The sequence below is a fragment of the Pelodiscus sinensis genome, chromosome 7 (assembly GCF_052426305.1).
Source record: "Pelodiscus sinensis isolate ZL-2025 chromosome 7, ASM5242630v1, whole genome shotgun sequence".
Lineage (NCBI taxonomy): Eukaryota > Metazoa > Chordata > Testudines > Trionychidae > Pelodiscus > Pelodiscus sinensis.
In genome coordinates, this window is record NC_143058.1 from 22335414 (window position 1) to 22360052 (window position 24639).

Below are 24639 nucleotides of genomic sequence, written 5' to 3' on the forward strand. Positions count from 1 at the left end.
GAGAAATCCCTTAACCCTTGTGGAACAAAGGTTACCAGGATGCCAAAATAGCACACCCATTATTTCAAAAAATATTTTGAGATAATGGGCAGCTTGTTAATACACGGGGTAGTTATTTCGGGATACTGCTGATATCCCAAAATAGCCATGCCGTGTAGATGTACCATAGGGCAATTTTACAAAGCACAGACAGATATCTTAGACAACTACTGTGTATTTAGATTTATTGGATAAGAAGCCTGATCCTGAGAGGTCCTAAGAACCTTCAGTTCTGTTCAGCTCTGTCAACTGATATGACAGCTCAACATATTGGAGGGTCAGGTCCTAAATGCCTCATTTTGAACAATGAATGAGAGGCATAAAGAAACCCACCAGTTTCAATGTATGTTCTTTTTCCTGCGAAGTTCTTCATCTTTAGCAATTTATAGGACTTTTAACAGCATAAAGAAAGTATTATTTACATAAGAACATAAGAACGGCCGTACTGGGTCAGACCAAAGGTCCATCTAGCCCAGTTGCCGACAGTGGCCAGCACCAGATGCCCCAGAGAGGGTGGACCGAAGACAATGATCAAGCGATTTGTCTCCTGCCATCATTCTCCAGCCTCTGACAAACAGAGGCCAGGAACACCATTTCTATTCCCTGGCTAATAGCCTTTTATGACCTAACCTCCATGAAATTATCTAGCTTCTCTTTAAACTCTGTTATAGTCCTAGCCTTCACAGCCTCCTCTGGCAAGGAGTTCCACAGGTTGACTACACGCTGTGTGAAGAAGAACTTTCTTTTATTAGTTTTAAACCTGCTACCCATTAACTTCATTTGGTGTACTTTAGTTCTTCTATTATGGGAACTAATAAATAACTTTTCTTTATCCGCCCTCTCCACACCACTCATGATTTTATATACCTCTATCATATCCCCCTCAGTCTCCTCTAGTCTAAACTGAAAAGTCTTGACTATCCTAAACAGTTTGGTATCATCTTCAAACTTTACCACCTCACTGCTTACCCCTTTCTCCAGATCATTTATGAATAAGTTGAATGGGATTGGTCCCAGGACTGAGCCTTGGGGGACACCACTAGTTACCCCTCTCCATTCTGAAAATTTACCGCTTATTCCTAGCCTTTGGTGAGGGACCTTGTCAAAGGCTCTCTGAAAATCTAAGTATACTATATCTACTGTATCCCCCTTGTCTGCATGTTTGTTAACCCCTTCAAAGAACTCTAATAAATTAGTAAGACATGATTTCCCTTTACAGAAACCATGGTGACTTTTGTCCAACAAATTATGTTCTTCTACATGCCTCACAATTTTATTCTTTACTATTGTTTCAACTAATTTGCCTGGTACTGAAGTTAGACTTACCGGTCTATAACTACCAGGATTGCCTCTAGAGCCCTTTTTGAATATTGGTATCACGTTAGCTACCTTCCAGTCATTAGGTACGGAAGCTGATTTAAAGGATAGGTTACAAACCACAGATAATAGTTCAGCAATTTCCCATTTGAGTTCTTTTAGAACCCTTGGATGAATGCCATCCCATCCCAGAGATTTGTTAACATTAAGTTTTTCTATTTGTTCCAAAACCTCCTCTAATGACAATTCAATCCGGGACAGTTCCTCACATTCATCGCCCACAAAGGACAGTGCAGATTTGGGAATCTCCCTAAAGTCCTCAGCCATGAAGACTGAAGCAATCATTTAGTTTCTCCGCAATGGCTTTATCGTCCTTGATTGCTCTTTTTATATTTCGATCCTCTAGGGGACCCACAGGTTTTTTCCAGGTTTTTTCATTGCCTAATGTTGGCTTTTTCATGTTTTATTTTGTTTTAAATTGACTTTCCTCTACAACAAATTTGAATTTATTCTTTGGTACTTAAAACTTTAAGGGATTGTTTTATGTAATCAATCACTATGTCTCTTCCTGGGTATATGAAATTGGCATATATTAAAAAGAGAAAATAAATTTCCATTCAACCTTTGATTATAATAGTTAAGTTAAAATAATTGTTATGATTCATTTTAGCCAATATGAAAAGCAACCTGTGATGCTCTAATTAGATTTATATTTCAAACACAGTTAGATTAAATTATGTAAAACTTCAAATATTTCAGAGAATTGGGACCCCCAAAGTCTTCTGACTGCCCTGTTCCACCTGGAAACTATTTGTTTCTTGTTCCTAAGATAAAATAGGACTTGTCTTCTCTTCCACAGCATTTTATCTTAAGTAATCTTCAGAGATGCCAGTTGATCTTGTGAAAGAGCTTTCGATCTGAAAAGGGAATTTAAATTGTATATTTATTGGACATGCAGCCTATTGATCCTCAGGATGTGTCATCTGTTAGGGTATGTCTACACAACCACCCTAGTTCGAACTAGGGTGGTAATGCAGGCATATCGCACTTGCAAATGAAGCCCGGGATTTGAATTTCCCGGGCTTCATTTGCATAAGCCGGCTGGCGCCATTTTTAAATGCCGGCTTGTTCGAACCCCGTGCCGCGCGGCTACACGCGGCACGGGCTAGATAGTTCGAACTAGCAAGCCATTCCGAACTATCTTCATTATGCAAATGAAGCCCGGGAAATTCAAATCCCGGGCTTCATTTGCAAGTGCGGTATGCCTACATTACCCCGCTAGTTCGAACTAGCGGGGTAGTGTAGACATACCCTTAGATTTTGACAATATACCATAGCAGATGTGTCTGAGGTACCTGCTTTATCATTTGACACTGATGCTGTTGCTGGTAGGGGTGGGAAGAAAGAGAGAGGGTAATCTTTCATGTTAAACAGATTCCAAAGACCTCTCTTTCTAGTAATGGTAGCAGATTCAATTGAGTCCCCTACATGAAGGTTTCTTGATTTCATTGCACTCTAGGAAAAAAGGGACTTATCTGATTTCCTAAAGCATGCAAGATATGAAAAGCAATGGATTTTCAGATGCATTAAGAAGAGCATTGCCAGCAGATCCAGAGATGTCATTATTCCCCTTTATTCGGCTTTGGTGAGGCCACATCTGGAGTATTGTGTCCAGTTCTGGGCCCCCCACTACAAAAAGGATGCGGAAGCATTGGAGAGGGTCCAGCGGAGGGCAACCAAAATGATTAGGGGTCTGGAGCATATGACCTACGAGGAGAGGCTGAGGGACTTGGGTCTGTTTAGTCTGCAGAAGCGAAGAGTGAGGGGGGACTTGATAGCAGCCTTCAACTTCCTGAAGGGAGGTTCCAAAGAGGATGGAGAGAGGCTGTTCTCAGTAGTGACAGATGGCAGAACAAGGAGCAATGGTCTCAAGTTGTGGTGGGAGAGGTCCAGATTGGATATTAGGAAAAACTATTTTACTAGGAGGGTAGTGAAGTATTGGAATGGGTTACCTAGGGAAGTAGTGGAGTCTCCATCCCTAGAGGTGTTTAAGTCTCGGCTTGACAAAGCCCTGGCCGGGTGGATTTAGATGGGATTGGTCCTGCCTAGAGCGGGAGGCTGGACTTGACGACCTTCTGAGGTCTCTTCCAGTTCTATGATTCTATGATAAGGGGATGGTTGGATGAAATAACATGATCGTGGTAACTAATTGACCATTCATTATCAGTTGGAAATAGGTCAATGGAGGGATGATAGGAGTTGCTATAGGGAACTTTCTGGGTGTCTGGATGGTGAGTCTTGCCCACATGCTCAGGGTTTAGCTGATCGCCATATTTGGGGTCAGGAAGGAATTTTCCTCCAGGGTAGATTGGCAGAGGCCCTGGAGGTTTTTTGCCTTCCTCTGTAGCATTGGGCACAGATCACAGCTGAAGGACTCTCTGCATGTTGGGGCCTTCAAAGTATTTGAAGGCTTCAATATCTGAGACATAGGTGAGAGGATTATTCTAAGAGGGGTGGACGAGATTCTGTGGCCTGCACTGTGCAGGGGGTCAGACTAGATGATCATAATGGTCCCTTCTGACCTTAAAGTCTATGAGTCTATGAGAAAGAGACCTCAAATGCTGATGTGAGACTAAATATGGAAAAGCCAGTACGTAGTGAAATTAAAACAGAACTGTAGCAGGAAACAACACAGAGACTTCTCATAGCCACCAAGTACCAAAACATAAAGATATTTAGAAAAGGAGGACTGCTCATGGTGGTTGGCTCAAATTTGGGAAATGGGAAAACATTTATTTCTTATTTTGCCCAAACTCTTTCACCATATCTACTTTATGAAGGCATACCCGCAGACTACACACTCCACTTACAGAAACACATCTCCCCAAGGGAGAAAAATCAGCTGTGGTCTAGGAACCATATGGCATGATTAAATAAGTAAAAATTATAGTACTCACCACAAATAGCATCACTCTCATCTAAACCATCTCCACAGTCATCCTCGCCATCACAAGTCCACTGCTTAGAGATACATTTGTGTGCTGAGCAAGCAAATTGATTCCATGAACAGGAAGAATCTAGGAAGACATCAGCCACTATGCTTGTTATGTTCACAGTAATAGTGAATTGCATGCACAAGTATAACAAATACTTCTCCTTGATTTTTAGAGTTGTAACTGTAGATATCAGTATGCTATAATTTTGTCCTTTCACTAACAGAACCCAGGATTTATTTTGGTTTCCAACTGATTTATGTTCACTAATACTTGTAAAAGGACACACAACACTTTAGAGTAAATATTTTTCTAAGTTCTTTTATGAGTATAGTGAGGGTAAGAACTTTTAAAATAAGAGAATAGTTCATGCATTTCACAAACATGTTTTTGCTATAGCAAACCACTTTGCAATTATGGTAATAAGTGCAGAGACAAGCAGTCAAATTCTTCAATCATTTTCATCATCTTTGTATTCCATTATTTAATTACATCTTGAGAAGATTTCCATGTTCTTTTTCTTCATCTGGAAAATTGTTCTATATTTGCATTCTGTTGTCTTAGCGTTTATTTTTTTGAATACATTGGAAAACAACAACACTCTATTTCAATTCAAAAATCAATCTGTAGTAGCATATCAAATAAATTCCAGTTTCATATTAAGAATTTCATTTAGAAAAACTTCAAGATGCCTTTTTTCATCATTCCCACAAGAATAAATATATTATGATTAAACTGATAGAAACAATTTTGAGATGAATAATAGAAAAAAGTCATTTATTACCATCTGAATGATAATAAACATCCATGTGGAAGCAGTCAGGACAATAATAGCTGTAGACTGGACATAGAAGAAAAAAGGCAATGGAGGCTTTTTTTTTTTAAGTAATGAAGAACAGGAAGCCCAAAATGCTTTCTGACAGACTAGATGTCTAGGTCTGATCCTTCTACATTTTATGGGGTAAGAATTGAACTTCTGACCAGCATTGTGCATAGATATTTCAGATTTCAGTATGGAGGAAAAAGCAACTGGGAAACAAATTGAAGTGCCATTCAACTAGAATTTAGTTTTGTGATGAGACTAGATTGGGGAACCTGCAGAACATGAGGGGAAAAGACCAATTCTCATTATGATAATAAATCAAGTTTTCTTGAGTATACAATAAAGCAATATTATAGAATCAAGAAAATCAGATACAAATTAATTAGACTGGTTTACATGCAGTGCTTGTACCAGGAGAATTTTATTGGGTAGCGATGATTTTTTTAAACAGTTATATTGAAACAGCTTCTAGAATAAACAGTGATATCAGGGTAAAGGTGCTTAAATAAATGTATAGCTTATTCCCCTCTCCATCTCAGAATAAGCTTTACTGGTATTATCACTTTTATAGTGCTATAATGGCATACAGAATGGGAGTTTATACCAATTAATGTTATAGCTGAAGCAATACAACTTTGGTGTCTAGACAAATTCTGGTTGTCATTTTCTCTTTGTTGCCACTATAGGATTTTCATTTTCAATTGGACTTTGCTTAAAGACAACCAAAAGGAAATTGTCGCTGTCAGAAAATAAGCAATATTTTGCTTAGAAAATGGGGGAGGAGGGTTCAATGTACACAAATCAAAGTACTTATTTCACACCTTTACTGAAGGATACAGTCTACACACACCTAAGCAGCTTAGGAAAACTTCACGGCCTAGTCTAGACTGGAACCTTATAGTGAATTTACCTTCCCTCGTTGATTATCTAAGTACAGTAATGTATCTACATTACCAAGCATGTTGCACCAACCTTCAGGGGCACTGATGTTGATTTCTATATTTCTGCTTTTCACCAGGAGTGAAATGGTGTATTCCCAATGATGTAGAGTCAAGTTTATATTAGTGTTGATGCAGTGTTGCCAGAAATTTGACCCCATTGGCCTCTGGGGCTGTGTCCAGACTCAGGGTTTTTTTTGAAAAAAGTAGCCTTTTTTTGAAAAAACTTCACCTGCGTCTAGAGTGTAGCCGCGTTCTTTCGAAATTAAATCAAAAGAATGCGGCTTTTCTTTCGACGGTGGTAAACCTAATTCCACGAGGAAGAACGCCTTCTTTCAAAAGTGCTCTTTCGAAAAAAGGCGTTCTTGAAAGCAAACAGGCTTTTTAGAAAGAGAGCATCCAGACTCACTGGGTGCTTTCTTTCGAAAAAGCGGCTTGCTTTTTCGAAATTCCGCGTGCAGTCTAGACGCTCTCTTTCGAAAGAGGCTCTTTTGAAAGTATCTTTCGAAAGAGCCTCTTTCGAAAGAGGCTTGCAGTCTAGACATAGCCTGGGAGGCCTCACACAGCTTTCTGTTCTGACAGCTCTGGGCACAACTTCCTCCTTGATTGTTCTCGCACTACACTCAAAATGTCCTGGGAACTGTAAAATGGCCTGTTTCATGTGGCCAGCTTCGTGAGCCATTGGTGAGCAATGATGAGACACTTCCATGTCACAACCAATGATGAGGACTTCAATGGCTGCAAGTATTTCTGCACCCATGGCTTCCATTTCTCAGGGCCACAGAAGAGCACCAGCTCAGAGTACACAGGAGATATTGGATCACACTGAGGTGTGGGGAGATGATTCCATCTTCTCCAAGCTCAGAACCAGCAAGAAAAATGCCATTGTTTACTTCAGGGTTGCAACCTGCTTGGAGACTAAAGGCAATTCCAGGATCCGCTTGCAGTGCAGGGTGAAAAATTAAGCAGCTGAGCCCATCATATCAGAAGGCAAAGGAGCAGAGCAGAGGCAAGGGTCACAGCCTACTAAATGACTTTCATCATAGCCTGGAAAGGGGGTTGGTAGGAAAAGTTACACTCTCTGTTGCCCCTGCAGGCTTAGTAGGAGCAGTTCAGACTCCTTTCCTAACAGGAGTCTGTCTTCTATCTCAGGGGTATGTCTATAGTGAATTGGGAGTTGTGGGAGGAACCAGGACTGCTCTCTACTCCAGATTCCAGGTCAAGGACACATTGGCAGCATCTGTTGGCAGAGTTTTCCCATCACTACAGCAGCAGCTATAATTCCTGGGCTACTTCTCTATAACCTCCTCTCATTCAACACCTCCTTTGCCCCTTGCCTCAGGGCTTCCTTCCATACAGGTCTTTGTGCTCCCCAGTTCCTTAGTGACACTTCCTCTACTCTATCGCTCCTTCCCTCCAGACTGCTTGGGGGAGAACTTTTAGACAGCATGAGGTGGGCCTTGATAGGTTAATGACCTGGAAACAAACAGCCTCAACTGACTTTGACACTTAATTGGAATCAGGTGTCCACATTAGCTTAATTGTCTTAATTGATTCTTTGTAAGGTTAATTGGCATCATGGGTCTTGACTTGCCTTTATTTGACTACCAAGGGAACAAGACTTGCTCATCCTGAGGCTGATATGTTTGCTTTACACTACTCTTTTGTATCCTTCTGATCTGAGTCTGTCACTGGGAGAGTTTATAATATTTCACAGAAAACTTATTTGAATAGTTTCCCCCACTTTCTATAGAAGAAAGCCTACTGATTTGCAGTAAAAAATCCAAAGTATCGACTGAAATATATTTCTTTCTACCTTTTTGTCTGCATTTCAAAGAGTCCATCAATAAAAATCACTGAAATAAATGTTAAAGAATGAGTTCTTTCATATGAAAATAAGAATTACAAATCCTTCTTTTATACATGTGTATCAATGGCTTTGGTAGCGAGAATGAGATAAAATGCTCTTACCACAATGTGATTCATCAACTCCATCCTCACAATCTTTTTGTCCATCACACAGCCATGTGTTCGGAATACATCTTCCACTAGGACATCCAAAATAATTTTCTTCACATATGGGTTTGTTTCGAACTGTGATAAAATAAAGAAGTAATATAAAATGGTATCTTCAAGTATGATTAGGAGGCTAATATAAGTCTACTGAATTTCTCAGAACTAATGGAAAATGTTTTTTCTAATGATGACAAAGATACTATCATTTTTTCAATTTTTTTTTCATTTTTTTTATTTTTCATTTTTGTGTGTGAAAATATAGTCCTCTGAAAAGAATTAGAATTCTAAGATCAGGAAACTGCAGACTTCTATACAGAGAACAAGCAGTATTAATGTAGGTTTCCCCACACTTCCCCAGCAATGTACCTCAACTTGATTTAGAAGAGTCTAGGCATATATGGGTTATTCAATCTACAGGTCAGACCCTGTGTTAATGTAAATCAGCATAAATCCATTCATATCAATGGTGATACTCCCAAGAGAAGTTTGCTGATTTATACAATCTGGCCCTCTATTTCCAACCTCACTATCTGCTGAGATCAATAAGATTGCCAAATTATGGCAGCATTTTTCTGTGAACTTCACTGGGATCTGAATGGAAACCATAAATCACTTCACATGGGCAATAACACAGCTTTCAGATGCTTCAGAGGGTAGCCGAGTTAGTCTGTACAGAAAAAAACAAGAAATGTCTGGTAGCACTTTGGTGGTGTGAGGTTTTCATCCTTGATCACTACTGATCTTCATTTAATCTGGTTTTGTATTATTATTTGTGGGTGGGAGTGGGATACATACATTCATATTTTACTTCCAATAAGTGGGTTTTTCTACAGAACTGAAGGGGGAGGTACGACTATTTAAAAAGTGAACCCCAGACACAGATGCAAATACATATGTGTTGACTGACACAGCTCATTTCCAAAAATCTTTCTCCCACTGAAAACAAAAGTGGGTTACAATCAATTTAAGATTAACTCCAAAAGTTCAATATCACTCAGGTTCAATGCTACCTTGGTTTTCCACTTCTGCCTTTAGCAGCTACTGTTTTCATATGGTAGAATTATCTTTATTGGCATCTTCTATATTTACAAACTATTGTGAAATTCTGACCCTACTGAAGTAATTTAGATTTCCGAGAAAGTCAATGGATCCAGAATTTCACCTAGCAAGTCTAATCCTTAAATCATTTATTACCAGACTAAGAACCTAATTCATTCAAGCATCACTATTCAGAATTGTACCTATACACATACTTGAAGTGGCAGTAAAGATTCACAACATGGAACTCATTACTAAGCTTGTGGTTAAAATAAATTGCAGTTGTGAACAGGGATGGATATATGTCTGAGATAAAGTACTACTGTGAGTTGGACCACAGTGTTCAATTTGGTGAATAGTTCCATTAATAAGCATTATTCTTGGCAGTAAATTTTTTGTGGGACAGGGTCTAATGTTTGTAAAGAAAGAACATATATTATTTAACCATAAACTCAAACAAGCCCCAACCAAAACACACAAACACAAACACTAGTGATCTCAATGTAATATTAATTAGCAAGCAGAAAGAAAAAATGTCATCTAGACTATGAAGCCTATAATCTTTTCCAAAGTGATAAAAGGAGACAGACAAACAGAATACCAACAAAAGAAAAAAGCTTCTTTCAGAATTATCTATCTAGATATGTATATTCCTCTAATAATTGTAGCATGTCAGTGCCAAATAGAATTAGATTTTGTACAACACTTTCAAAACCAAGGTAACCAAATGACTTCCTAATAGTAGTAAAGAAATGGTAGTACTAGATTCATGAGAAAAATGAGGCAATTATCTATGAGTTCAGAAGAAATTCTCACATTAACATTACCTTCTACACATGAGATTTGCACATGACTATTACTACCAATTCAAAAAAGAAAGATTCAGACGGTATAGCCAGACAGGAACCGACCCCCGCCCCCCGCAACATCCATCTTGCTTGCCCCTTTTAGGTGCCTCAGAGTACACAGGGCATAGAGAGCAATAAAATCAGCATAGTCTTTGAAGCCTTGACAGAGGCCGGGATATGCTGGCTCATCTGACCCTGGATAACTGTAAACACAGATACGAGAGGGTGATCAAGCCAATAAGCTGACCTAGAGGCTGTGAGAACTGCCCTTGGCTGGCACCTATATTGATACGATCACACGGCTGTCCCTGGAAGGGGAATCTCCTGCTGAGAAAAGAATGCCCAGTACTCCCAATTTAGTTATCTCTCTGCAAATTACGTCAAAACTCCCTTGGAAGAACTGGCATCACAAAGACGAACCAGCACAATTTGGCACCATAGATAAGTAAGAGAATACATGACCCCACGGGTATAAAGATGGGTCCAGCAGCACACTCACTCTGAGGGTATGTCTACACTACCCTCCTAGTTCGAACTAGGAGGGTAATCTAGGCATACCGCACTTGCAAATGAAGCCCGGGATTTGAATTTCCCAGGCTTCATTTGCATAAGCGGGGAGCCGCCATTTTTAAATCCCCGCTTGTTCGAACCCCGTGTAGCGCGGCTACACGGGGCTCGAACTAGGTAGTTCGGACTAGGTTCCTCTTCCGAACTACCGGTACACCTCGTGTACCGGAACCCTCATTCCACGAGGTGTACCGGTAGTTCGGACTAGGTAGTTCGGACTAGGTTCCTATTCCGAACTACCGGTTCCACGAGGTGTACCGGTAGTTCGGACTAGGTAGTTCGGACTAGGTTCCTATTCCGAACTACCGGTACACCTCGTGTACCGGAACCCTTGTTCCACGAGGTGTACCGGTAGTTCGGAATAGGAACCTAGTCCGAACTACCCAGTTCGAGCCCCGTGTAGCCGCGCTACACGGGGTTCGAACAAGCGGGGATTTAAAAATGGCGGCTCCCCGCTTATGCAAATGAAGCCCGGGAAATTCAAATCCCAGGCTTCATTTGCAAGTGCGGTATGCCTACATTACCCCGCTAGTTTGAACTAGCGGGGTAGTGTAGACATACCCTGAGCGTCATCTACCATCTACCTGCTGGTTGGGTTAGGTGATTGCCTCCCGAAGTCCACATGGGGACACCCAGCCTCGTATTTGTCTTTCTTGGGGAATTGAGGGACCGATCCTGGCCTGACACACTGGAATCGAGGGACGCAGAAGGGGGTAAAAATTGTACCTGTATGTGTCCTTTTGTTTTAGTACATGCATAGAATAGAGCTCTTTAAAGATTAAGCTGTCACTTGGTACCATTATTTTTCTATCTTCCTTTTCCTTTTTAACCATTTTAAGATCTGCATTTGCTAGCAGTTAAGAAGTAGAACAATAACCATTGTAACCACATGCTTTATAAGTCCCTTTAATAAACCTGTAACTGTTTAAGCTTTTAACCGACTCCTCCTGTTGCTGTAACATAACCAGACACAATTAAAAAGAATTCCAGCCAGTCATAGGGGCAGACACAGTGAGAGCTGGGCATTTGGGCTCTGCCGCCTCCACAGGGCGGACCCTTGGGGCATCCGTCAGCCTTCTCTAGGCTGCCTGCTGCGGAGGGACCTTGTGTCCTAGCAGTCAAAGATTCGGATGTAATAAGTTTTCCCTGCAAACTCTTGGGGCACCCGTCGGCCTTCTCCAGGCTGCCCACTGCAAAGGGATTTTGTGTCCTAGCAGCTAAAGACTCGGGTGTATAATACACACACACCACGCTCTGCCCTGACCATCGGCTGACAGACAGTTACTTTATATAAGCATTTAAAATGTTGAATAATTATCAAAAGTTGATCCACATCTATTCAGACATTTTGGTTCTTTTTAAATGGTCTCTTAAGTTTACATGAATCTAAGATGGGACCCCATCATTTCTTCTTTTCTCAAATGAGAACATATTTAGAACAGAACTCCTTCTCCTGCTATTGATGTGGAACTGTTTGTATTGCTCTGAGAAATAGAAAAAGGGGACTTGTGGGTGTAACAATTCTTGATGAGATGAGTCCCTGGAGAGGGACAACAGAAAGGGTTGGGAGTAGGTTCATTATACAACTGGATAGACATAGAACATTAAAATGATATTGGCACCCACTGTTTGTCAGAGGCTGGAGGAGGATGGCAGGAGACAAATCGCTTGATCACTGTCTTCGGTCCACCTTCTCTGGGGCACCTAGTGTTGGCCACTGTCGGCAGACAGGCTACTCGTCTAGATGGACCTTTGGTCTGACCCAGTACGGCCGTTCTTATGTTCTTATCTCTCTTGGAGCTAAATAAATCCAGTCCTTTGAAACTCAAGTCTTCCATTAGGTATGTCTAAGTATAACCATTTACTTGGTGAACTAATGAACCTGTGCTCATCAGTTACCATGCACAGTTACATGCAGGTCCCCCACCATCCTGCTGACTCTGATACAGAGACAGCAGTAGGGGGAGGCTAGTAGAAGCTGGTGCTCATTTGGAGCAGCTTTCAAGCTGGCTCTCCACACGTACCAGCTCCCATGGAGCAGCCTGCCCTCCCCTGCTCTGCTGCCTCCATGTCAGAGGCAGCAGCTCAGGGAGACAGGCAGGAGAAGTGCAAGCAGGGAGCCAGCTTAAAAGCCAGCTCCCCATGTGCACCAGGTCCGGGGAGAGCCAATGGCACCCCACCATGTGTAAATGTGTAACAGCTGAAATTTTCAATGGTTATACTTTTACTTGAATAAAAAATTTTAACACCCCATCCTCCACCATGATCTGAATCTTCAGTGGGAACTCAGAACCCTGAAGCCATAAGAACTTCTTATCACTATTTGCCTTAGCCATGCATCAGAATGCAGTCTTTGACAAATCTAGTGCACTTTGTAGGTTAGTCCTGGTCAGCAGTTGGCCCTCAGTCACCAGAGAGGAAAATTCTTCTCATCCCAGAAGGGAGTTTGATCATGCATGCCATTTCTTTTTATAATTTAAAAAATAGTAGGGGGCTACACCCCCTACTGTCTATGCTTGGCAATTCCCCCTCTGATTACTACACTTGCCTACCCCCCTGTCTCTGGCTTCCACCCTCACCAATCCCCCCACTACGTCCTCTGTGCTCACCACGCCCCGGTCTCTGGCCGCTATGCTCACCAACCATCCCTCTAGCCACTACGCTTGCCAACTCCCGCCTGTGGCTGCTATGTTCACCAACCCTCCTCTCTCTAGCACACAACTAAATTTCTTGAAGATATTCACCAACTTTCCCCAGCACTTTGCTCAGAAGCAGAGGTTAGTCATGAAATGTCCTGGGAGACCTTTGCCTAGCAAAGTCCAGGTTCTAGCAGCACACAGCAAAGAGCAATTAATAAAAATTTTCCGCTTCAGTTCATAGCCATGGCCTTTTCAGATCCCTGAGATTCCAGACCTCCACCTGGTTTGACTTCAAAGAGCTTTTCAGTCATTGCAACCATGGTAGGATCACACAAGATATCCTGGTTTAATGGGAATGATTCCAATTCTCAGAGCTGTGTCTGACATAGAGGCTCATTACCCCACAACCTGTCCTGTCATACTTGCTCTCTGATCACCATGCTGCTGCCAACAGAGCTCCCAGCCACTAAGAGCAGCAGTGACTCCCCAGAGGCAAGGACCGGAGCCTCGGAGACCCAGCAGGAGGCTGCAGAGAAGAGCCAGGAGGGGCTGGAGAAGTGCAGGGCCCAGGCATCTATGGACAGACCAGGCACTCCAGGTCGCTGCACTCCTGTTCCCGCAGCAGCCGGGGGGGAGGAGGAGAAATGGGGGGAAGGAGGAGAATCAAGCAGCACATACAATTCACTATTAAAAATGACTTCTAGGCTTCCAGCAATTTTGCTGCAGCTTGACATTTAGACATTTTGATGTTTAAATCTCCAATTAAATAAAAATGACAAAATTGGGGGGACATTCAAAGACAACACGAATTTATACAGAAGAACTTCAGCTTTAATTAGTGATAATTTACATTCTCCTTTAAGACAGATAATGTGGGTGAAAGAGGCAGCTTCCTAAGAATATCTTTATTTGTACATAGAACACATTATTGAATGTGATAATTTTTAAAATGTCTTTATATTTCTAGTACAGATGTAAATTATTACTACTTTTCACATTTACCTGGGCATTTTAATTCATCTGAATAATCTCCACAGTCATTGGATCCATCACATATCCATTCTGGTAGTATACAAAGTGAAGTAGAATTACAACTAATAAACCCTGTAGATTTTACTCCAAGTTTATAGAAATTAGTGCAGTCTGTGTTAACTGGAAAGAGAAAATAAATTATTATGTAAGAAAACCTATGTATTTATTCATTGATTGACATTCAGTGTCTTTATAGACTTTGCAAATCGGGTTGCCAGACTTGGCTATATTTTTATTGGTTATTCTGCTTTCAGGAACATACTAATATTCAACTTAATAGTTAACTAAAAAAAGAGTGAAGTACAAATAAAATGTAGATAACACTTCCTCACAGATTAAAGAGAAACTTAGACAAATGCAACAGGAAAGTGAATTTCTTACTGCAATTCTTTTCATCTGAAGCATCTGCACAATCAATGACCTGGTTGCATTGTGCTGATTTTGCAATGCAAATCCCTTCCGCACAGAGAAATTCTGTTGAAGCACATGTTGAATCTACAAAGTGTATAGTATCAAAAAGAAATAGTGAAATACAGTTTGAATTGCTTTAAAAGTCTATAGGTAAATCATTCAGTTTATATAATCATGCATTTAAGAAAGACTAAGGCATGTATCACAGGTAAGACCTTTATGTGGAAAGGACTTAGAGATTTTTTAAAAAAATTCTTATGCATATATTATCGCAAGAGTTGAACATTCAAAACATTTGCTGGAAAAGAGAGAATAATGCATTGAGCTCTATATTTTGTGCATTTAATGTACCAAAGTAAGTTTTTCTTTAAAAAATTACAAATTCTTCCCTATGAGATGGTGTTCAACATGACAGTTTCTGTGGTACAATTGCTTTTGACATTTTAACGTTAAAATCAGATACAAATATAAGTTAAAGTTATATCAATTCTAAATAGCCACAATATTTATATAAAAATCATAATATTTTAAATTTAAATGTGACAATCTTGAGCATTTCATAAACATTAACTCATCCTTACAATATCCCAATGATGCATGTTCATACAGCTATTATTATAACCATGTTTCAGAAGAGTAAGCTGATTGGAGTGAAGTGACTTGTTGAAGTCATGGACGGGGCAAGGGAGAAAAGAAAGATAGGTACTGTACCAGCACTTCAAGTATGTCTAAGAATGAATATTTATATATTAATAGCAATATATATATACTGCAATAAAACACCCATTTCTGGCCTATGTCAGCTGACTAGGGTTTGTGAGGTTCAGCTCTTGGGGCTATAAAATTACATATGTTTGGACTAAGGCCGGTGCTTGGGCTCTAGAACCCTTGGACCTAAGCCCAAATGTCTACGTGGCATTTTTATAGTCTCATCATCGAAAACCCACAAGCCCAAGTCAGCTGACAAATCAAACTAAGGTGCACAATTCCAGTTGCATGAATAGCTTAGTTCGAATTTCTGTGGCATCTCCATTATGGGAGGACAATGGGAGAAACTCTCCTGTTGACTTCTCTTATGCCTTGTGACCCAGTGAAGAACCAGAGTCAATGGGAGTAGAATCAATGGTTGATTCAGTGGGTTTTTATTAGACACCCTAAATCAACTCCTGGGAGATTGATTACTGCAATGTTGATCTCCAGTGAGTGGAGACAAGGCTTAGGATGTTATTTGCCTGTTCACTTCACCTTCTGATTAGCTCTGCTGGCTGAAGCTACAGAGTGTAGTTTAAATTTGGTTGTCTGTGGCAAGACAATCTTTCCTCTTACATATCCTGTTCCTTTCTTCCTGGATAAACCACAGACATCTTTTCAACAGAATCTAAAGCTATTTTTAAAAGTAAAAGGATATAAACTTGTCAATGACAGATCAATTACTTCTTTATATTTGCAGTAACGTGGACAACCTAATTTGGTTCATTCAAATAAGAAGTTCCTGAACCAACTAAATTAAGTCTAAATTTCAAGAAAGAATGCTTAACTCTTTCCCAAGTTTGTTTCTGGGGGTCAATTGGGGACTTCATGAGTACTGATACAAGACAGGCCTAAGAATCCCAGAAAATGAAATTTTGCAGGACTGGTCTGCTATTTAGTTTAGAAAGTACTTACCTTGGAGTCTGTAGGGCTTCTTTACACACAGTATTTGCACTAATTTAACATAAATTGACTTATAAACCAAACCAATTCAATAAGTGCTACTGTATGTGGACATTTTGGTATCACCTTAAAATCTCTACTCAAGTTATAACTATGCAACTTTGTCTGTAAACCACATCTCAGAGACATGAAGTTAAAAGTATACAGAAGTTAGCCCAATACCTGCATCTATTTATAAAGAATGGATACAGAGCCCTCATCTTCCTAAAGTATCAATCCTTCTGTAAAGAGTGCTGCTTCTACCACAAGAGGGAAGGAAGAATTTCCCTATAACAATGGTAGTGGGGAAGAGAAGCAGCAAGCCTGGGAAATTCCACTTTTTTAAAGGTTTAACAATTTCATTGCACATCTAAACTTTGCTTCAAACAAGAATTTTAAAACTTTAGAGGTTAACTCAATGTTAAAAGGAGTTTTGTCAAGAACAAGAATCACAGGATGCAGTTTGGTCATGGGATTTAATCTCTGGTGAGCAATTCATTTGGAAAAACTGTCTTGCTATCATTCATTCATTAAGATTGGGATTAAATGAAAGCCTAGAAACCAGAATTTATTTTTCAAAGAAACAGTAGATGTATTTGTCTATGAATCTTGATCGGAAAAAAAGAAATGAAGAAAGAAACAGCACATTTCCTTGTTACCTTTAGAAATGTCTCCAATGTTTTTATTTGGGCTTGCTGAAGGGTTGCTAACATGTTTTAAAAGACTGCTCTCTAAGAAATAAATCCTGCATGTACACCAAGGACTCTTCCGCAGTGCTTTTTTGCATTGGTTTGAAGAGAAGTTGAGGAGGCCATACAAAGTTTTCACTCCCCTGACAGTAAAGACCAGCTCTATCAAGGTATCAGCCTTCTGTTATACTGAAAATATAGGGAGTAAAAGATCTGGTCTCTCTCCCTGCCCACTCCCACAATTTCAGAGGGGATACAAAAGGCCCACAGAAAATAACCTATTAAAAACAAACAAACATCACTCCTTCTGCCCATGGGTTCTATAGACCAACACTGTTTTTAACAGTGAAAGCAACCCTACCACAGGTTTTCAAACATTGGGTTGTGGCTTGTAAGAGTAAGCCACTAGCTGGCCGTGAGATGTTTTGTTTACTTGAGTGTCTGCAGGCATGGCCGTGTGAAGTTCCCAGTGGCTGCAGTACACCGTTTGCAACCAATGGAAGCTTCAGGAAGTGGTGTAGGCTGGTCCACCACTTCCTCCAGTTCCCATTGGCCAGGAATTTTGAACCACAGGAACTGCAAGCAGACCTGCCTGAAGATGCTCAGATAAACAAAGCATCTCATGGCCAGTTAGCGGTTTGCCCTTACAAGCCATGACCCAATGTTTGAAAATCTCTGCGAAAAGCACTTCATGTATCACCTACATAAATAGAAGCTTTTTAGTTTCATGTCTCACCTATATAAACAGAAGTTTTTTAATTTATTTGAACTTTATTAAAATTTGTCTGCTACAATAAACAACGTTCTTCATTAGACCTTTTTTATTTATACCAAAGATCACTGATTGATGGAAGCCATTTAAGAGGTGGGCTATTTTTCCCATTCTCCTATTCACCACCCATCAGCAGTGATCCATAAAAAGGAGAGATAAGAGTCCAAAAAGCCTTCCCTCCATTAATAGGACAAATGTAAGAGAAGACATGAACCACTTACTCTTGCTTTGTTTGGAATACTGTGTTTCTTGGTCTCAAACCTGCCAATTCTCTGGCTTTACCCACAGACTATGGGTATGTCTACACTACCCTCCTAGTTTGAACTAGGAGGTTAATGTAGGCATACCGCACTTGCAAATGAAGCCCGGGATTTGAATTTCCCGGGCTTCATTTGCATAAGCAGAGCGCCACCATTTTTAAAACCCCGCTCGTTCGAACCCCGTGCAGCGCGGCTACACGGGGCACGAACTAGATAGTTCGAACTAGGCTTCCTAGTTCGAATTACCATTATTCCTCATTCCATGGGCTTCATTTGCAAGTGCGGTATGCCTACATTACCCCGCTAGTTCGAACTAGTGGGGTAGTGTAGACATACCCTATGAGATTTAGACATTCTGGGACTATGAGGGTAAATGTCTCGGACCAGGTGGAAATCCCTACCCGATTTTCTGCTTTTCCCCATTCCCTGAGCCAAACAAGCTAATCAGAGCTGCTGCCTCTGACAGACACAGCTTTCCCCTGCAGGAGCAGAAAGGAAAATTAAAGCAGGGCAGGAGCGAAGAGAGGAGGTGTTGGGTCCATACCATTTTCACATGATGGAGGGGTAGGACTGCACAGAGAGAAACTCACAGCTTAAGTCCAGTTCAACTCTCTACTCCATCAAGTGAAACTGTGTCAGATATGCTCCTTCTATTCTCCCCTCCAAATCAACATACAGAATGGAAAGGCCAAGGACAAAACAGAGTTCATCATGAGCTACTTTTTTTTCTGTTCTGTCTTCCCCCATCTCCTTCTTGTAAGAAAATATGTTCTCCCTCCTTCCCCCTCCCACCATCTACTCCTGCAATTCCAGGCATGGGGGAGGTGCTCAAGACACCTTATTACAGCTGCTCCTTTTATTAACCCAACCTTTGGAGGGAGAGTTTGAAGAGACTGATACCATAGTTGTAATCCCCCCCAGCCAACAGGTAGTGTGAAGAGCCCAGGGCTAAACTCTATCAATAGCGGGGTGGGGGGAGGAAGGAGGTATGCAATGGAGTAGATTTAGCCCAAAGGTTACCCGCTAGAGGCCACATGGTCCTTCAATACCCCATCCCAGGAGACGAGAAGAAGAGAATCTTTCAAATGGACTAGAGTGGTTGTGAGGAATCAGCCACTGAGAGGCTGAAGGGAACAGGCAATCAGAGTCTAATAGGGCCATATAAAAGGAGCTACAAAACACAGAAGCAGTCAGTTACTGCCAGGAGCTGCAGAAGAGAGAACATTTTTTCTGGCTGGCGGAAAGCAGCAGGGCGTTGAACAGCTCAGCGTGGGAAGGGACTGAGGGAGCTAAGAAGAAGCTCTTGATTTGCTGATGGCACTGAATCAAAGACAGTCTGCTAGTAGGGATTGAGGGAGCAGAGGAGTTTCTGACTAGCTGCTTGAACTGAGAAAGGACTGAGCTCAGGGAGGGCTGCAAGAAGACAGTGTCTCAAGGGTGGTACAGCTCCGTACAAGGGCAGGGATTGTACCTTTGAAGAGGTCTGTTACACACATATAGTGTGAGAGACTTGGACAGAGAGCTGAATCACTGAAAAATTGCCCGAGAAACAAGGGTCACCAGAACTGAAAGATGCAGACACACCTGACCAGAAGGTAGGAGAGAGGAGAAGGAAGGAATGTTAACAACAATTCCTCTCTGATAGGTATGTTTGCTTAAACTCAGGTCCATGGAGTACAGAACTCCAGCTCCACAATTGTTCATGGGTCACCTACACTTATCCATAAATATTTTAAAAAACTTTTGATTTAGGATCAAAATACTCAAACAAAAAACAATTACAAAAGGAAGATTCCAAGAAAAAAATCTTTCTATAACTAGAAAGAATCCACTGGCATTTACCTTTACAGTCCAATTCATCAGAGTTGTCACCACAGTCATTTGTGCCATCACACATTTTGTTGTTTGAAATACAGCGACGATTGTAACAAGGCCTGAAACCTCTCCGACAGCTTCTGTTTTCTGGTAGAGAAAATGTATTAAACACTCTATATAGGAATTTTTCACAAATAATGAATAAGTACTTAATTTGAACAAACAAGCAAACATCCCAAAGAAATAACCTTCAGAAATGTTCAATGTAAGTTATAAAACCAATATGAAAGTAATAATGTATTGTTCAATGTAAAGAAGTTGATGGGTAAACAGAACATCAAAGAAGTTGATGGGCAAACCAGTCAATTATTCTGTTACCTTTACCTATGGAGGAAAAGAATCATAAAGTAAACCTTAACTTGCAATGCTCAACATCTTATGATAGTAAAAGTTTTAATTATTATTATTTAAACCATCATTCTGTTATAAATATAACTGTTTATGAGAAATACAGAAACATTACTTCTCACCTATAAACTGAAAAAAACCTAAATTTGTTCAGAGCCTGTTGTCACTACACACATTTTGTAAATCATACTGACGGTAAGTTAAAGTAAAAGAAAATATATGACTATCAAATGCTAGAATAAAGAGGGTAGCTAAATTGACCAATATGAAAGTATATTAATATATGGAGTAAATCTGTAGGAATTGCAAAGAAAAACCTATGGTATCACATCTCAGAGCTCAGGTTAACTGATTTGAGTCCAGGTTGCAGGACTAAAAGAAGCAGCATAGACATTCTCGCTTGGAATGGAACCTGGGATCTGAACCCCTGCTTTCTCATTGGTTACAGAACCCCAAGTCAACCTGAGTAGGAATGTGTATAGTACTATTTTTACCCTTATAGCCCAAGCGCAAGTCAAATGACCCAGACTATGAGTCTCTGCAGTATGTTTTTTTTCTTTGAACTATAGACATACTGGAACAAACTTACTTTTATACATGCGAATAGTATAGCATTGACATTTTCCCAGTGAGTAACATGTTTGTTGAAGAAATGCAGTTTGGGATCAACCAAAACTATTCATGAATTTGCCAAATTTTTACTGCCATTTTTTTGGACCTAGGCATAATTTACAAAATGAAGGAGGAAGTCAGGTTGGGGACCTTTGAACTTTTATTCTGTGCTTAGGACACTTACGTGGTGTGTAAAAGTCCCACTTCCAAGTTCCCTTTCTTCCTGATCTGAAGAAGGGATTTATTTGATTGATCGTGGACCTCCAGAAATGTCCTAACCACTTAGTCTATGGGATATTTTAGTATGGATTTCCCTCAATTTTGTATTGAAGTTTTTCTACCAAGTCTAATATATAGTTTAGACACACCCAAAGTGGAACAGTTTCAACAGAAGAGACCAAGAGGGGAAACAGAGAAGGAATTATACTTTTCAGAGACACAGTATATTTCCTGGTTTTCCTATAGTGTGGTACACATCTGTGCTGATCCATACTCCAGGCAGATCAAAAAGTTACCTTGTCAAAATTGATTTCCCTTAAATATCACCAACTTTTGTTTGTATTCTCTCCACTCATTTTTTGTTTGCTGTTTTTATTATCATTCCTCCATTAAAAACAATTATTTTCAAGTTACCGCCATATCAATGTGGTGCTATAAAGTTTCTAATTGTTTTAATCTTGTAAATTATTCTAGGTATGTGTCAGAAGAAGTTAAAAATACAGCCGTTATTTTCTGAGTATCTTACAATCAAAGTTTGGGAGAACACAAGTAAAGTTCGTAAACAGACAATGGGAAGAAGAAGAGTGACAATATGGTATCAGAAGATAAAAAATAACCATCAAGATCTAGGGTTTTTTTTTAGTTTATTGTTACTTTTCTCCAACCTTATTTCTTGTAAGCATGATGGTGAAGTGAGCTTGAGGCAAGACAAGTGACTTGATAAAAAGCTCTGGCTAGGGTATATTAAATTTAAGGGGGTGGTATAAATAAAGGCAAGACAAAGTTTGTAAGAGGAAATGAATGGTTATTGAGGATGGGATTACTGATAAAATGAAGAAGGTGAGGAATGACACATATGGGGATCAATAAGTAGGCAGGACTTCATGATATATAGCTTTGAATGTCAAGGAGCTTTAACTTAATGTACGGAATAATGGGATTGTGCAATGACTCAGCAAGGAGGGTAACATGAGCAAAGTGAGGGGAAAGAAGAGTATTTTGCTGACAACATTTTGGATAGATTGGCGTTGGCAAAATAAGGATAGGTGGGTAAAAGTAACAGATTGTGGGAGACAAATTTGGATCTTACAATGGTTTAGATGAGGAGTGTGGCTGGGACAGAAAAGAAGCAACAGATCAGAAATGTGGTGGAACATTTCTTTAAGAATACTTTAAGAATACTGTATGGATATGGGTGGGAAAAGAAAGATAACACCTTTGCTCATCCAGAGTATAGATCTATTTGACAGAAAAGATAATGGAGTTATCAACTGTCAAAGTGAACTGTCGTGGGGAGATTTTTGTTATATTCTATTCTTACCTTGTACTTTATAATACTTCCATTCTATTGGTTTTTATATTTTCAATCACTGATCATTTGAATAAAATTGTATTTTAAAGTGGCAGAGAAATCTATATTGCCATATTAAAGCTGAGAATAAGTAGATTTTCAGATTTCAATATGTAGCTATGTAGATTTTTGTTTTTTTTTAAGACCAGAAATGGATGTATACCATACTTTGGGATCCCCTGCAATATATGGAAGCCAGTCAATATATACAAGAATTTGAAAGACGTCATATTTAATATAAGTAATTATATTAAGATATTGAAGCAACAATGATTGAGAACACTTACCGCAATAAAATAGTTTTTCATCTGATTTGTCCTTACAATGAGCAATGCCATCACAGGTCATTTGGTAGTCAATGCATTCACCATTTCCACATTCAAATTCAGAATAAATGTTACATGTGGAGTTTTTAGCTAAAGACATACACAAAATATGAGTGTTAAAAGCATTTTAATTGTATGCATTGCCAAGGAAATGAAGCAATATATAGTCAGTGCAAAACCAAATTACCTTGTGTTTTTTGGAGACTGTGAACATATTGGGCTTGTTTAGACTACGGGGAAGATTCAAAAGAGGACATGCAACTTCTGCGGGAATTTGCATATCTTCTTCCCATCTCACTTTCTAAAGCTGAAAAAACACATTTAGACTACTTTCACTTTCGAAAGCTCAGTGGAATTTGCATATCCTGTTTTGAATCTTTCCCATAGTCTACACATAGCCAAAGTGTGCAACTAGAATCACTGATCTCTCAGGGTGGCTACGTCTATACTGGCCCCTTTTCCGAAAGGGGCATGCTAATTTTCAACTTCAGAATAGGGAAATCCGCAGGGGATTTAAATATCCCCCACGGGATTTAAATAAAGATGTCCGCCGCTTTTTTCCGGCTTGGGGAAAAGCCGGAAAAAAGTGTCTAGGCTGACCCGATCCTCCGGAATAAAGCCCTATTCCGGAGGATCTCTTATTCCTACTTTCCCCAAGCCGGAAAAAAGCGGCAGACATCTTTATTTAAATCCCACGGGGGATATTTAAATCCCCCACGGATTTCCCTATTCTGAAGTTGAAAATTAGCATGCCCCTTTCGGAAAAGGGGCCAGTGTAGACGTAGCCGGTATGTCTAAACTACATGGCTCCGTCGACGGAGCCATGTAGATTTGTTTGTTTGGCAAAGGGAAATGAAGCCGCGATTTAAATAATCGCAGCCTCATTTAAATTTAAATGGCTGCCGCGCTGAGCTGACAAACAGCTGATCAGCTGTTTGTTGGCTCAGCACGCTAATCTGGATGCTCCCATGCCGACATGAAAGCCCTTTATCAACCTCCCTGGCAAACCTCATCCTATGAGGCATAACGGGGAGCTTGATAAAGGGCATTCAGGTCAGCGTGCGAGTGTCCAGACTAGCGCACTGAGCCGACAAACAGCTAAACAGCTAATCAGCTGTTTGTCGGCTCAGCGCGGCAGCCATTTAAATTTAAATGAAGCTGCAATTATTTAAATCACGGCTTCATTTCCCTTTGCCGATCAGCCTAATCTACATGGCTCCATCGATGGAGCCATGTAGTTTAGACACACCCTCTGACTGGATTTGCTGTCTAAACATCTTACACCTCTTCTACTAATCTGCATTTCTTTTGGGTCTGACAAAATTGGGCATGGAATACATAGGCAAGTCACTCAAATTCTTTACATAGTCCAGAAAACCAATAATGTTACCCAGTCATATGTGATGATCAGTGTCTGGTTTGCTACACTGAAGCTGCTGAGAAATAAGAAGACAAAAGAAGGCCCATATTGTATACCTAGCTGGAAGATCTGACACATGTATGGCAACAGAGGTTCTAAGATCTAAGAGTGAAGATGGATAAAAGGAATCCATTTCATGCAGTTTCAAAGAACACTCTGCCCCAAATACCTGACACCTGTTCATCTACCACCCTTTTCATCTTTCACAGACAGAGGGGGTTGTAGACTGGTCCTAGTACATGAGTCATAAGAGAATTAAGTCACATGCCTGACATGAATAAAGAGCACTTACTGTGGCTCATGACCAACAATATGAAGCTCTTTGCCAAGAATGGTAGCAATATCTACTTTCTGACAGAAAGTTCATAATACCACAGTAAAAGCCTTCCTACGAAGTGAAAAGCTTAGCAATCT

The 24639-nt window shown here is 40.2% G+C and overlaps 1 protein-coding gene across 1 annotated transcript in view; it reads right to left on the reverse strand.

Moving 5' to 3' along the window:
* LRP1B (LDL receptor related protein 1B) overlaps positions 1 to 24639 on the reverse strand; it is a 1362068-nt gene that overhangs the window by 267875 nt on the left and 1069554 nt on the right. The window contains exons 46-51 of the mRNA XM_089779714.1: positions 22767 to 22895; positions 19917 to 20036; positions 14632 to 14745; positions 14221 to 14370; positions 8082 to 8204; positions 4314 to 4433 (exon numbers count right to left, since the gene is read on the reverse strand). Coding sequence (XP_089635840.1) covers positions 4314 to 4433; positions 8082 to 8204; positions 14221 to 14370; positions 14632 to 14745; positions 19917 to 20036; positions 22767 to 22895 — 756 coding nt within the window. The remainder of the gene's footprint in view (positions 1 to 4313; positions 4434 to 8081; positions 8205 to 14220; positions 14371 to 14631; positions 14746 to 19916; positions 20037 to 22766; positions 22896 to 24639) is intronic.